The 13,785-nt window shown below is 40.5% G+C and overlaps 1 protein-coding gene across 1 annotated transcript in view; it reads left to right on the forward strand.

Annotated features, from left to right (window-relative positions):
• VPS41 (vacuolar protein sorting 41 homolog (S. cerevisiae)) overlaps positions 1 to 13,785 on the forward strand; it is a gene marked incomplete at its 3' end in the record, with an annotated part of 191,151 nt that overhangs the window by 167,945 nt on the left and 9,421 nt on the right. Inside the window, exons 18-22 of the mRNA XM_008590367.1 lie at positions 5,432 to 5,559; positions 6,944 to 7,088; positions 8,952 to 8,993; positions 9,140 to 9,190; positions 11,648 to 11,785. Coding sequence (XP_008588589.1) covers positions 5,432 to 5,559; positions 6,944 to 7,088; positions 8,952 to 8,993; positions 9,140 to 9,190; positions 11,648 to 11,785 — 504 coding nt within the window. The remainder of the gene's footprint in view (positions 1 to 5,431; positions 5,560 to 6,943; positions 7,089 to 8,951; positions 8,994 to 9,139; positions 9,191 to 11,647; positions 11,786 to 13,785) is intronic.

The raw sequence follows: 13,785 nt of genomic DNA on the forward strand, positions 1-13,785 counted from the left end.
CTTGCCCATAGCTGTGACTGGTGCTAGGAGGATCCATAAATCAGGAGATGGAACATGTTGAACTTTGGCTGCTGTTCTCTAGCGTCTGCCCAATCTTCATAGTCTTTAATATAAGCGGCAAAGTCTTCAGGTCCTTTTCAAGCTCAGGGATGTCACTCAGTGAGACTTTTTCATTTTTGGTTCCTCACAGTATGCTGCAGGTCGTCGTTGCCTTCCTTCATGCTGGGTTAAGTCTGAAAGATAAGGAAGACTTTATTCACAACGTGTCCCTTCCCAACAAGAATATGAGGTGGCTTGCAAAAGATTAATACATGGAAATAGAAAGAGGCTGTCAGACGACAGGGGGATTGAGAAAACCCTCGTGCTTTGAGTGCGTTTGAGTACTAAACACCTTGTTAACTTACTTTTTAAATAAGTAACTGATTCCAATTAAGGAGAGGTAATATGGCAAACACTACCTTTTACTCTGAGATGATTCTTGGTCTTAAGATCTAATGGGATCCTTGACCCTGATAACCCTAGTGTTTGATCAGTTACTGTCAACCAAGTATTCCTGAGACGTAAGATCTAAACATCCAGATGCACATGTGGACGTTTATAGTTTTTTTTACTTTTATAAACTTGTATTCTTAGCATAGGAAAGGACTAGGTGCTTTAGCATGAATTAAACTTGAACAAAATATTTCTTTAATAATTGCATATGCTAATGCGGGTGATGTTTCATCATCTTCTCTTACTAGCGTGTGTTATAACATCATAATCTAGTCTACTCTAACAGCATGGATCTATTCCTTTCTAGATCTGTAAAGATTTTTTTACTGTTCAGGATAATTTTCCAAAGTATTGTGTTGCAGTATTCTTAGCATAGGAAAGGACTAGGTGCTTTAGCATGAATTAAACTTGAACAAAATATTTCTTTAATAATTGCATATGCTAATGCGGGTGATGTTTCATCATCTTCTCTTACTAGCGTGTGTTATAACATCATAATCTAGTCTACTCTAACAGCATGGATCTATTCCTTTCTAGATCTGTAAAGATTTTATGGTACAGTGCCTGTAACTGACAGCCTGCGAATGTAGGTTGGAAGCACGATTCCTATTCATTTCCTGTTCATTTCAATTCAACATGTCTTTACTTAGAACCTGTCCTTGTCTAGAACTGGGCTGAAGACTCAGTTGGATCAACAGAAATTTTTTTTAAAAAACATGGTCTAGGCTTCAGCAAGTTTCTAGGCTGTTTGGGGAGATCATGTTAATAAGCCGTAAGCAACTAGAAAATAAGTAAGGTAGAGCGATGTGTTCTGTAAGAGATCTAAAGCGAGAGGCCATTGTTGGCCATAGTTATGAGAAAAAGTTTCTTCAATGAAGAAAGACTTGTAATAATAGCCTTCTGTTTCTTTCCAGTCTGTTCTGAGTACACAGAGTGGCAGTCATAAATTTTCCACCTTTGTATATCTTCCCAAAAGAAAGAGAATTCTGAGTATTCTGTGAAAATGGTGAAGAAGAATACAAACTTTAGAAACACTGAAGTGTATTATACTCTTCCTGTTTTTAAAGTAATATAACTTAAGCATAAAAATAATTTAATTATTTTTATGACTGTGTTACAATTCTTTCACATGATTCAACTCTTTGTCGGAGTGGTGAGGATCTGAACTCTTGACGTTGGTGTTACAACACAGCACTCTAAGCAACTGAGCTAACTGGCCAGCTGCCTCACCTCTTTCTTTTTTAAGAAACTGTTTTGAATCCTGTATCATTAAAGTCATCCTATTGATTCATACCTGGAAGACTTTTGACTGACACTGAAAGAAATAAGCGTGACTTAAACTTAGAGCTTGTCAGTGTTTTCTCCTGAATGTTTTAGGATGTCTGCTTGGCCAGTACTCTTAAGAAGGTTATAAGTAATTTGTTTTTATTGTCATAAGCTCTTATAAATAATTCTTATTTTAGCTTTCTTTATTCTCAACTTAATGTTTAATTTTGAATGAAATTGTCACATAATCGATCAAATAGCAGTGTTCCATAGCAACACTTTTGATCACATATTTAATGGATGAAAATTTTGTGCTGCTAAACAGAGCACTAAAGGTCAGATTGATGCCAGAAGAGAAGGGTTCTGGGAAGCCCCAGTAGTGAGCTTTAACCCACCTCCTCCTCTTACCAGGTTCTTGACTCCGCCACAGGAAAGAATTCAAGAGCAGAGTCACAGTAGAAGGTGAGAACAGGTTTAATGTGATGGGTAAGAGATATAGATGTCACAGAAAGAGTGCAGCCTAGCTCCAGAGACCCAGCAGGGCCCACACCAGGTCCAATACAAAAGTAAGAACTACCCACTTACAGGCTAGTACAGAGTGCAGGCCAGCTCAAGAGAGTGAGCAGCCGCCTGCCAAAGATAAGTTTGATACAAAAGAAAGACACATACCTCAGCCGGCAAAGTGCGGGTTGTCCCTAGGAAAGTGAGCAACGACCCGCATTCTGCTGGGATTCAACCTTTACAGTCTCGCTATCCAATACATATTCATGCTACCTAATGAATATAAATTCCACTTTACTGAGCATGCTTGGCTATTAGGGTTATAGAACCCCTTTCTGCTGAGCATGCCCAGCCACTGGATTTGCATAAGTCAGCCCCCTGAGGTCTTGTGTTGGTTTGATAATAGGTTCAGCTAGCAACAGTAACTTTCCTTTATGGGTCCTAGAGAAGGGCCCTGAGACTTTGGGGAGCCGCTTGAAACCCAGAGGTGTGTCCTGTAATCCGAGCCCAGGAAACTGAGCACCTCCAGTCTCAAGATTACAAAAAAAAATGTACTTCTCTAAAATATTGAGTCTTCCTAAAAAGATAGGAAATAATATGATTTTCTTGTAGGTAATGATGACCCATGACTTGTTTGTATAGAGTTTCTAGTTATTTGCATATAGATTTGCCTGTTGATGTACAACCTAGCAGAATTGTTTTATATAGCTTTGTGTCATAACGTTAATGACAAATGTAAAAGCATGTTAAAAGCAGGACGATTTCTATGGCATTCCATTTAATGAATACATTTGAACTTTTTAGTTATTATAATGGGCACTGGGGTGTTCTGTAACTTTGCTTATTCTGTTATAACAGCTCCCCAGCTGTGTCTTCTAATTAATAATAATGGCCACAGGGTTGATTTCATTAATATATCTTAGATAGCATATTTACTCAGGGGTTCATGAAGCCAATTAAGCAGAGAGAAGCCTAACATGAAATGTAATAAATGTTTATTTCGGTTTATGATGGGGTCATCAGGGTTTTATCACACAATATGTCTGGTCATTTTGTTTTATTTTATATTAGAAGTTGGCAGTATTGTGAGGCTGTTGCATGGACAGGGAAAAGAGAAAATGGAGCCAATCTTTCTACTTTCCCTGAGCAGTATTATTCCTGGTCTCAGGGCTACTTGAGAGTTGCCAGTATGAGGGTGGAAATCTTTTCAGACTGTTTTATCTTATGCATTGCACAGAATCTTAAGAAAACAGAAACTTGATTCAAAATATCATTTTGGTTCAACAAACATTTTAATGTTCTGTTTGAGTCTCTTCCCCAGATCTCTAAAATCAAATTGCAGTCATGCTGATGTGTAGGAAGGTTGCAGTTTAAACGGAAAACGTTGGGTCTATTGTTCTGGTCTCTTGCCATCCTTCTGAGGGGCTGCTTCAGTAGAAATTGGGTGGAACTGTAACAGAAACTATATTCCTGATTCTTTAGTGATTTTCTTCTTACCAAGTACAGGTTCCTTAACGGAAGCAACTTCTTCCAGACTGTTTTCATTTCTAAATATCATTTAGATAAACTCAAAGTAGTTCATTAAAGCAGTAGTGGAATTATTTAATATTAGTAATATAATTTTTTTAGTAATATGGATTTTAGTTCTCTTTGCTGTCTTTTGAATATATCTCAGGTTTTTCTCCCCTAAAGGTTGTCAAGGATCAGTAAGTAAACTGCTCTGCTGTACTTCGAATTATAAAACATGGTGGCTGAACTCGGGAATCAGGAGGGCAGAGGCACTATGCAGGACACTGGCCAAGAATCAGCTGTGGAAGGGAAACAGGATCAAATCAGGGGTTTCTCTCTGAACCACAAATTTGAGATCCAGAGATAGCCAGGGTGAGAGCCAGGGGATAAGACAGCCAAAGTCTTAAATCCCGTCATGAAACCAGAGTGAGAAGCCAGAGTGGAAGGAGGACAAAGGTGGTAACTTGTTAAAGGTGGATGCCAGACGATCTCATTGTGGGACAAACTGTCCGGAGCACACCGCCGTGTGCAGTTGTGCAGGCTGCACAGTGCCCAGCCGATGACCTGTGCATACAGCAACGCAGACCCAAAGTGCATAGACACTGGTGGGGAGAGTAGCCAACTCAGATAATATCTATAAGATGTGAAGGACGTCATCCAAACGTTATTCCTGGTCCAGAATGAAGGTAGAGCAAGTCAGATTAAGCTCTGTGCGGTACTACGTTATGGAAGAACAGGATGCCTTTCTTAGTTGCGCATTTCATAAGAATAAGAACAGAAGTGGATAGCACCACCTACTTCCCAGGAATGTTAAACGGCGATTATGTTATAGTAATTCTCCCTGCCTCCCCTTACCACCCCCAAACCCATAATCTGAATATGATGAAATGTTTATTGGCCAAAGTTTTAATCATAAAATTATCAGTCTGTGAGTACCATTAGCATTATTTAAACTATATGGATTATTCTGAGGATATAGAAAAACCCAACTCAGTTTTTCCTATTATACCTTACAACACAGAATCCTTCTGTGACGACATGTCTGGGGGTTCCCGTACACACCAAGCAAGCAGTCAGTTCTGCTGCAGGTACCAGCTGGGTGTCCTCTAATTCAGTTCAATTCTGACACTATCTACCTGGAGGTAATGTCACATCCCACAGGTGGAGGGCTCCGTCCCACAATACTGCCCCCACTTCAGACACCAGTCACAAGTACTAGGTTGTCACCTATACCTTCTGACCTATTGGCTATAAACTGAGGTTCCCATGTGTGTTTGGCTATCTGGAAGCTCTTCAAACCCAGTCGTTTTGAGTTTTTGTGGGAGCTTCATTATGTAGATTGATTAAATCATTGGCCATTGGTGATCAATGTAACCTTCAGGCCCTGGCCTCTCCCCTTCCTGGAGGTTGGGGGGTATCACTGAAAATCCCAATCTTCTATCATGCCTTGCTCTTTCCTGTGACCAAACCCCATCCTAAAGCTACCTAGGCTGCGAGCTACCAGCTGACTCATTAACATACAAAAACCACATCTCTTTGGAGATTCCAAAGATTTTAGGAGTTGTATGCCAGGAAACTAGAAGTAGACCAAATGTATATTTTACAATATTACAATTGTTATCCTATTTCAAGTGTTCTTTTCCTGTTTTTCCCATTTGGTTAGGGTTTTGCCACATTGATTCGAGAATGGCCTGGAGACCTGTACAACAATTCAGCAATAGTTCAAGCAGTTCGGGATCACTTGAAAAAAGACAGTCAGAATAAGACTTTACTAAAAACCCTGGCAGAATTGTGAGTATAGTTTTGTGCTTCTTTTTCCAAATTAATCTACATTGAAAAGTTTTTCATACTTTAGATTTGGCAAACTCTGAATGGGGAGGACGCTTTTTACACCATTTTTCTGCTTTTATTCTTAGTAAAAGAATAAAACCTCATAAACTTTCATAAACCTCAGATGAACAACTAGGTGGTAAGGATGGTGTGTGAAACTGTACAACTGTAATGCAGTTCTGGGGGTGAGAGGGGGAGCCCCGTCTGCAGCGCGTGGAGAGGCCGTGGTTAAGAGACGACAGGACGTCAGGTTGTAGATGACACAAGCAGAACAGCGTCCTGGTGGGCAAGGCTCCACGTTGTGTTATTCTCGGATCTTCAAATCTCAGGCTCCTTGTCTGTAAAATCACAGGTAACAATTCCTTATGGGACAATTTTAAGCTGTAAATGAGACGTCATAATAGAGGACTAAGCACAGTGCCTGACGGCTCAGAAAATGGAAGCTTGATTAATATTTTCACATTTATTGGACACTTTCAGTGACCCAGGCTTTGTGCTAGAAGCCCGTGACGCAGAGGCAGATAAGATACTCATGCCCTCAAAGAGCTCCGGTCTAGGGGAACAAGAACGGGGTCCTTCACGTCCGCCCACGAAGACTGTTCCTGCCGGAGCCCCTCCTCAGCACCCCACCCTCTCAGACTTCCCCATCCTATCTTCTCACTTCTTTTGCCCAAGACCAAGAAAAGTACACCAAAATGGCCTAGCACTCAAGACCAGCTTAGACTTTACACAGGGGAAGTTGTGTTCGTGGCGTTCTGGGTTGAACGCTAGTTGTTTTCTCTGGGACACATTGTTCTGGGTGCCCCTGGAATTCTGTAGTGCCGTCAGTAATGGACTGACAGGACGCCCGCGGCCCACCTGGCTTTCAGGAGCTGGCTTAGGGACGTAGTCAATGTGAAAAACGTCGTTCCCAGGGAAGAACACATTTCCCTTTTATACAGCCCCCTTATGAGTAAGCTTTTGGAATGTAACCCATCTATCACCTGAACACTGTGAGAATGTTAACTGATTATTTTATTACTAAAATGAGAACTAACTTCATTCTGGATTATAGTTTCTTTGTCTGGTGTAAGGATTTTTGTAAAAACTTTTGAGGCCGAGCCCCTGAAACAGTAATTTTTTATTACTTGAATATTGTAAATGTTCTGAAATTTTGGTTACCTAAAAGGCAAGTTCTGAGAAGGAAATACTTAATGATCACCTACAGTTAAATCCCAAGGTATATTTTTTGAGATAAAGTTTTCTCTCTGAATGAGTGTTTTTAATATTGTAAAACCTGATCTCTGTGTGTGTTTTAATTAGAGTTGTTGATGAATATTGATAATAAAATTTTTTGTATTACCAGGTACACCTATGACAAAAACTATGGGAATGCTCTGGAAATATATTTAACATTAAGACATAAAGATGTTTTCGAGTTGATCCACAAGCATAATCTTTTCAGTTCTATCAAGGATAAAATTGTTTTGTTAATGGATTTTGATTCAGAGGTAATGTGCTTTTTATTTTAATACTGATCAATTATTTTTACTATTCCAGATTTTTAATAATGAATCGTGTAGCTTGGCTGTCTGCTCTTCATGCTTGGAGCACTCTGACCCTCATTAGGTGGTGTTAGTTATTTTAGTAGTTGGTGTTCAGGAATACTTTCCTCGATGTGGTTATTCTGTAAATGCAATTGTAATTTGATGTGGAACTTATAAAGTTGTGTGTGTGTGTATAAAGTAATTTTTTAGTAAAACAATTTATATAATTCATAGAAACAAACTAGTCACATGCTTTGACTCATTTAACCCTCTTTATCTATAGCCCAGAATTAAAGTTTTAAGTGACTTCTGTTTTGATCCACTATTACAGTTTTATTCCTTGGCTTTCATGGATCCAGCGTGTGGGGTTTCCATTGGTCCCAGCCAGTGCTCAGGTCCAGGACATGTGGGAGGTGTTATTTTATCACAGGACAAATTTGAATAGTGAGCTGGTTGACTACCAAAGGGACCCAGCTTCCACAGCCCGCAGTGGCTTTTGTAAAGTGTTACAAAGTGTGTGTGTGTGTGTGTGTGTGTGTGTGTCTGTCTGTCTGTCTGAGTGTCTAAAAAGGGATCTAATTGCAACTGCTGGTGATAGAAATAACAAGGTTTGTAAAACGGTGTTCTTGTTCAGAAAATTGAGATTTTAGGTAAATCAAAAAGTAGAACCCTAAAGGCTCCAAAAGAATTAATGCTTTTTTCAATTACATTTTACTGTATTTAGGGGTATTATATGTTATATTATTCTTCACAAACTTCAACTTAATTTATATAGGAGCTACATCTACCTCTTTTTCTCAAAGATATGTTAGCCTATTTTTTGACATAGTGAGTTAAGTCTTTAAAAGGGACTATAGATCTACAAAGAATCACACAGTTCCTAGGAAGTTCAGGGAGAGAGGCTCTGCTTCTCTGGCAGAGGATGATTATGAGGATGAGATGCTATAAAAATCAGTTCCATTTTCCCCACGTCCAGTCTCCCCTCATGCTCAGCCTTTCCTCGCGTGTCTCTTGGGAGCCTAGTTTTGCATAAGCAGCTGTGGAAAAAATATGAATGAGCTGAAACCAATTGCTGTTTAAGAGTATTAACCTAAGATAAGGTATTACAGAGCTTTCTAACTAGAAGAGGCCTTAGGGATAATCTATTCCAACACCCTCATATTTCAGAGCACAAAAATAAAGTTTGGAGCAGACAGGGAGGCGGCAGCAGAGTCAAGAACAGGCCCTGGTGTTCTGTGTGAGACTCAGTCTGGTGGGCTGTGACCCACCACCTCTTGTCGTGAACTTAACTTGTGTTTCATGAATGTTAAAGTTGGCTAAAGTCTGTAAGCTTTCTATTATTATTAAACTTCAGGTATCTTATTCTTTTCTGGCTCTTATCCTCTGCTCCACGTAGGACTAGCTCCTCATGTCTGTGCAGTCTATTAGGGAGACTTGGTCAAGGCTCAGGTAGCCAAAAAGAAAAGCTCGTTTTTGTGATACTGGCCACGAGGTGCTCTCCATAACTGCTGAGAGACGCATGAGAACCCGTGAAGATATGTGCGACATCAGAGGGGCTGCAATGTGTATACTCGAGATGTTTTGGATTTGATTAGTTATAGTGAGGCACCACCTTAGTAGTATGCAAAACATGTAGGCCTCACACTACTAAGACGTTTGAAAGTGCATTCCTTTACAAATTCCATTTTATGTAACGGCCTATGGCTCCTTCAGGATAGAAAGTAAGCCCCCCACCTTTCACTGTGGTGGTGTATACACTGCATTGTGTTTAGTGTGCCCTTCCTGTACAGCAGATATCAATCACTGTGGCTATTTTTTATATTTCAGAAAGCTGTTGACATGCTTTTGGACAATGAAGATAAAATTTCAGTGAGTGTCTTTTGTTTTTAATATATGTTACCAGAAGAATGTTAAGGACCATGATAGACATGAAGAAGAGAGATGTTTATCAGAAAATGTTGCAGCTGGTTTTGTGACCTCATAACTCTACATTTAAAATCTTCTTTTTCCCCTAGATTAAAAAGGTAGTGGAAGAATTAGAAGACAGACCAGAGTTGCAGCATGTGGTGAGCGTGACCGCGTTCTTCTTTTGCCCTTTAGATTGAAGAGTGGGGCAAGTCGCGTTCAGTGTTGGCTTAGGGATACTGGAGTGAACTCTTTAAGAGGTTAATGCTCAGATTGGAGGTGTGACCACAGTGTTCTGTAATCACTAAAATGTGGTGCATTCTATGAATCCGAGGCTAGGAATTAATTGCAGATCAGGCACTTGGACTTTGATTTACACTTGAATGGTGATGAAAAAAATACTATGCCTAGGAGTAAGCACCTTCCCTCTGTAGTTACCATTAAACGTAATCATGGCATAAATTACAGCCAAATCCAGGAGTGCACTGCAGACACCAAGTTCTCTTGCCAAGAGATACCACACAGTGGTTCTGTGTTCGGGACTGCAGGGTGATCAAGGGCAGAGCCTCATCTTTTTTCCCCTCCCACTGACAATAGCTAATCCTGTATCTCGTGTGTGATTTTATTGGTTGTGCTATTAAGGCCTGTTAATCTAGATTTCCTTGGGGGGCTCCTTTGAGTCTCTGCATTGTATCATCAGGGGAGTAAAACAAGAGTAGATGTTTTCTATGTTCCTTAAAAAGTATACAAGAAGAGGCTGCAGTAGGGAGTCTGGCAGTAGGACTGCAGGTCCCACATACAGTGAGCACGCTTTTGTCTTTGCCCATCTCCTTGTGCCCCCTGGGGAGGCTCGGGGAGTAGAGTATTCTATTGGAAAGTCAGTTTTATACATTGAGGCTCCTGAAGACTCTAGGATAGGAATGTGAAGTATGTTTTCTATTTTATTCTGTTTTGTTTTTTTGCTCAGGGGTTGTGCAGATGCTATTGCTATATTGCTCATGATTGGAAATCTTAATATTATCTGCTTACCCAAGAAAGGCTCCACTCTGCTGGCCACCTTGGGAATTTGTTTATAAAGTGATGATTTCTGACCTACTTAAGCCACGAGACAGGATTACGGGCAGCAGCTCTCTGTGTGACAGTGTAATCAGTGCAGTGGTGAATGGTGGCAAGGCCCACACTAAAATGGCTCATCTTCTCTGCCAGGCAATGTAATATCTCTATAAATTTGACTTGGCAGATGTGACAGAGCCCCCCGTCCTGTGTGCTTCTGGGAAACATCCCAGTGTATCCTGCTCTTGCTGGCCCCAGTGCTGGTGAACTGCAGTGGTCTTCATCAGACCTTGGCCTGGCAGAGGAGCTCAGTCTGAACCCTCATTTCCTCTTCTTGCCTGGGGGACACGTGAGCAGTTAGACTGAGGAGTGTTTCTTAATGTGCGTGTGTCATGGATAGGCTTATTTATGACTATTTACAACAGCAAATGTCAAACATGAGCTAGCTCATTTGTGATTGCAGCTTCGGGGTCAGGCCAATACATTTTTTATGAATCAGTCCTCTTGGAAGCAGCCACTCAAGGGGTGAATGCACTTTACCTGATTGGTGTGATTAAGTCTTCCCACTTCCAATGAGTTGCGGGGTTTTTGTTTACATTTAATGTCAGCTAAACAGTGGACATCGATTTCTAACTTCTGCGTAATATAGTAATGAGCCTAATCTTGTCTATGGGTAGAAAGTGAATTACTCATTTCCTTTGAGGCCCATTAACTCTTTCAGACAGTAGGGTTAGAAATCAGTTTTGAAAATTCCTTCAGAACACCTATACTCTTCTTGATTTTAATTTTTGTTTTTGGTGTCATCGGTATAGGCAGTATTTTATTGCAAACATAGATCTCAGTAAGATTCAACAAAGAGGAGTTGCGGAATGTATGAGAAGTCATTTAGTACTTGAGTTTTTTATTTTATTTTATTTTTTTTTTCTTTTTTGTGACCGGCCACACCGCGCTCAGCCAGTGAGCGCACTGGCCATCCCTATATAGGATCCGAACCCGCGGCGGGAGCGCTGCTGTGCTCCCAGCACCGCACTCTCCCGATTGCACCATGGGGTCGGCCCAGTACTTGAGTTTTTAAAAATAAATGTTTGTCCCATGATTCAACCCCTGTTTATATAAAAGAAGAGAATTTTTATGATGCAGAAAGCCTGCTAATCAAGCATTTTATTTCTTACTTGAAGGAGATGATGATGATATTAGCAACTATCATTAACATTTTTGTAGTGCTTAATGTATGCCAGGCATGGTTCTGAGTGATTTACAAATGTCAACTCATTTAATCTATACAATGACTCAGTGAGATTTTTGCAGGTATAGAAACTGAGTCACAGAGAGGGTAGCGACTTGCCCAAGGTCATATAGTTGGTAAATGGCAAAGCCAGATGGCTCTGGGCCCTTCCAGAGAGAATGTCAGAATCTCCTTGCTCTCCCAAAGAGACTTTTCCTGGAGACTGCTCCTCCCCCAGCCTCTCCATGGAAGCTGTTTAGAACTGAAAGTAGCAATATTAACCAGGTGCATTACTGCTTTTCTTATTTTATATTCATGGTTTATTTCTTATTCCTTTTAGTATTTGCATAAGCTTTTCAAGAGAGACCATCATAAGGGGCAGCGCTACCACGAAAAACAGATCAGTCTTTACGCTGAATATGATCGACCAAACTTACTTCCCTTTCTCCGAGAGAGTACCCACTGCCCACTTGAAAAGGTGAGACACAGACCCCACCTGCACACTCCAGGTGAGGAAGTTGTCGTTATTGTATAAGGTGTTCATCGTTCTTCTTTTCCTATCTGCTCATCCATCCCTGTCCAAAGGGGAGACTGTTGCTGTCAAAGCAGTAGGTTTTGCTGGGACATTCGGATGAGAAGAGGAGGTCTTCATGGATTAGATTTTGGTGAGGAGTTCAAGGGTTTGTCTGACAGGTTTAATTGAAATAAAGTTTGATCCAGGGCCTAGGGCTCAACATCAAGCTAAAACGAAATCAGGAGTCTGAGTCCATTTGCCATGATCTGAGTGGCACCTCAGAGTCAGAACCTGGGAAGGAGAAACAGCCTGTCCAAAGCAGAAGCAGTTGCCCCAGTCAGGAGTCAGATTTGGTAAGCCACGGTCCATAGCATACATCCTGCAGCCTGTCTGCTTTCAACATCTGCCTTCTGTGTTTCTGTATTTCTCTAGCACACTACATTCCATCGTAATTATTTGTGTAGTAGTCTCTCTTTCCCAGCCTCTGGTAAGTTCTTCAAAGACAAGGAGTTTGTCTTACTCATCTTGGTAAACCTAGTACCCAGCGTACGTTAGATATTTGCTAAATGTTTGTTGCATTAGGAGTGAGCGAATGAATGAATAAATTAAATACATGAGGTCCTAATTAGGGCTGAATGAGGACTAGTAAGTTCTATGAGACTGCTGTTTCAAAATAAATATAATGCTTACTATGTGTGTGCTAGGAACTGGGCAGTCTTAAGGCAAACAGTATTGTTTCCTGCAGTTCTTGGTACCATCTCATGCCATGTAACATCTACAAATGTCTTACCACATTTGGGCAGCCAGGTAACAAATACTTTTTAGTCAGCTGTGTGTATCAGTAAAATAAAAAATGTATTTGACCCAGAAGAGATGTGTCTGAGGAAGTTTACGCACACTTACGGTGTTTATAGTTGCTCCTCCCTTCCACGGCAATTGGCTTTAAACATATGGGACTTAGCATGAACTCATTTCAGCCCAATGGAGTTTTAAAGTCTAAAGTTAATGAAGAAAATATCTTGCCTGCATATTAACTGATGAAAAATATTAACATTTTATATTTAACATTTTATATTTTATATTTGTTCTCAAGAATAAATTTGGAAATGCATCATCTGACTCTACAGATAAAAGCTGATGTTCCCCTCTTTTCTCAGTAGGGAACCTTCAAATCTAGAAATATAGTGAGAATCTCACTGTCTGAGCAGTGCCCCTTCATGTGCACCTCACTCTTTGAGGAAATGTTGTATGTTTGCAGAGAGGACATGCCTGTCTCCAGAAGTCTCCACCTGACTTCTCTGAGCCACTCATGTGTGGGGTGAAGTCCTGGTTTCACTCTCGGTCACAAAGCACAGGGCGCAGAGGCACTGTCCAGACTCTAGCGTGCTCGTGTTTCTTGCACACTTTGGCTGATCTGCTTTAAAGTTTCCAGTCTAGTGTACTCATGGAAAGACCCACTGCTGTACCCAGTAGGGGAGCAGCAGGACATCAAGGACCTACACGTGGTACTTGTAATACACAGAACCGGTTTAGAGCATTTGCGTAGACCTTTTAGAATTTTTCTCTGGTCCACTGAAAACAACAAATTGCATCTGAAATAACACAAGCACACTGAAACCAATTAATTGTACAGTAGTTTTTTCAAATTTATCCCATGTTTCTCACCAAAAGGGAATTTTGAAAAAAATGGATTAGAGGTGGTAATGGTTGAAACAGACCATTATAAAATAGCCAAGTCAATAATCCACATTTTTAGAACTCCCTAAATGGGCTTTCATGTTTCAGGTCATTGAAGGTTCTTCATAAGCAGTCATCTCCGTCAGGGTCCATTGTGGGAAATCCACACACTTGCAAAAAACATTATCACCTATTTCAGGTACCCAAAGCTGTCTTAAAGGAGATGAAAATCTCGTTCTTTTTTCCTTAGACATAAGAATTCTATATACACTAAATAATCTTAGAAA

The sequence above is a fragment of the Galeopterus variegatus genome, unplaced genomic scaffold (assembly GCF_000696425.1).
Source record: "Galeopterus variegatus unplaced genomic scaffold, G_variegatus-3.0.2 Scaffold6042, whole genome shotgun sequence".
Classification (NCBI taxonomy): domain Eukaryota; kingdom Metazoa; phylum Chordata; class Mammalia; order Dermoptera; family Cynocephalidae; genus Galeopterus; species Galeopterus variegatus.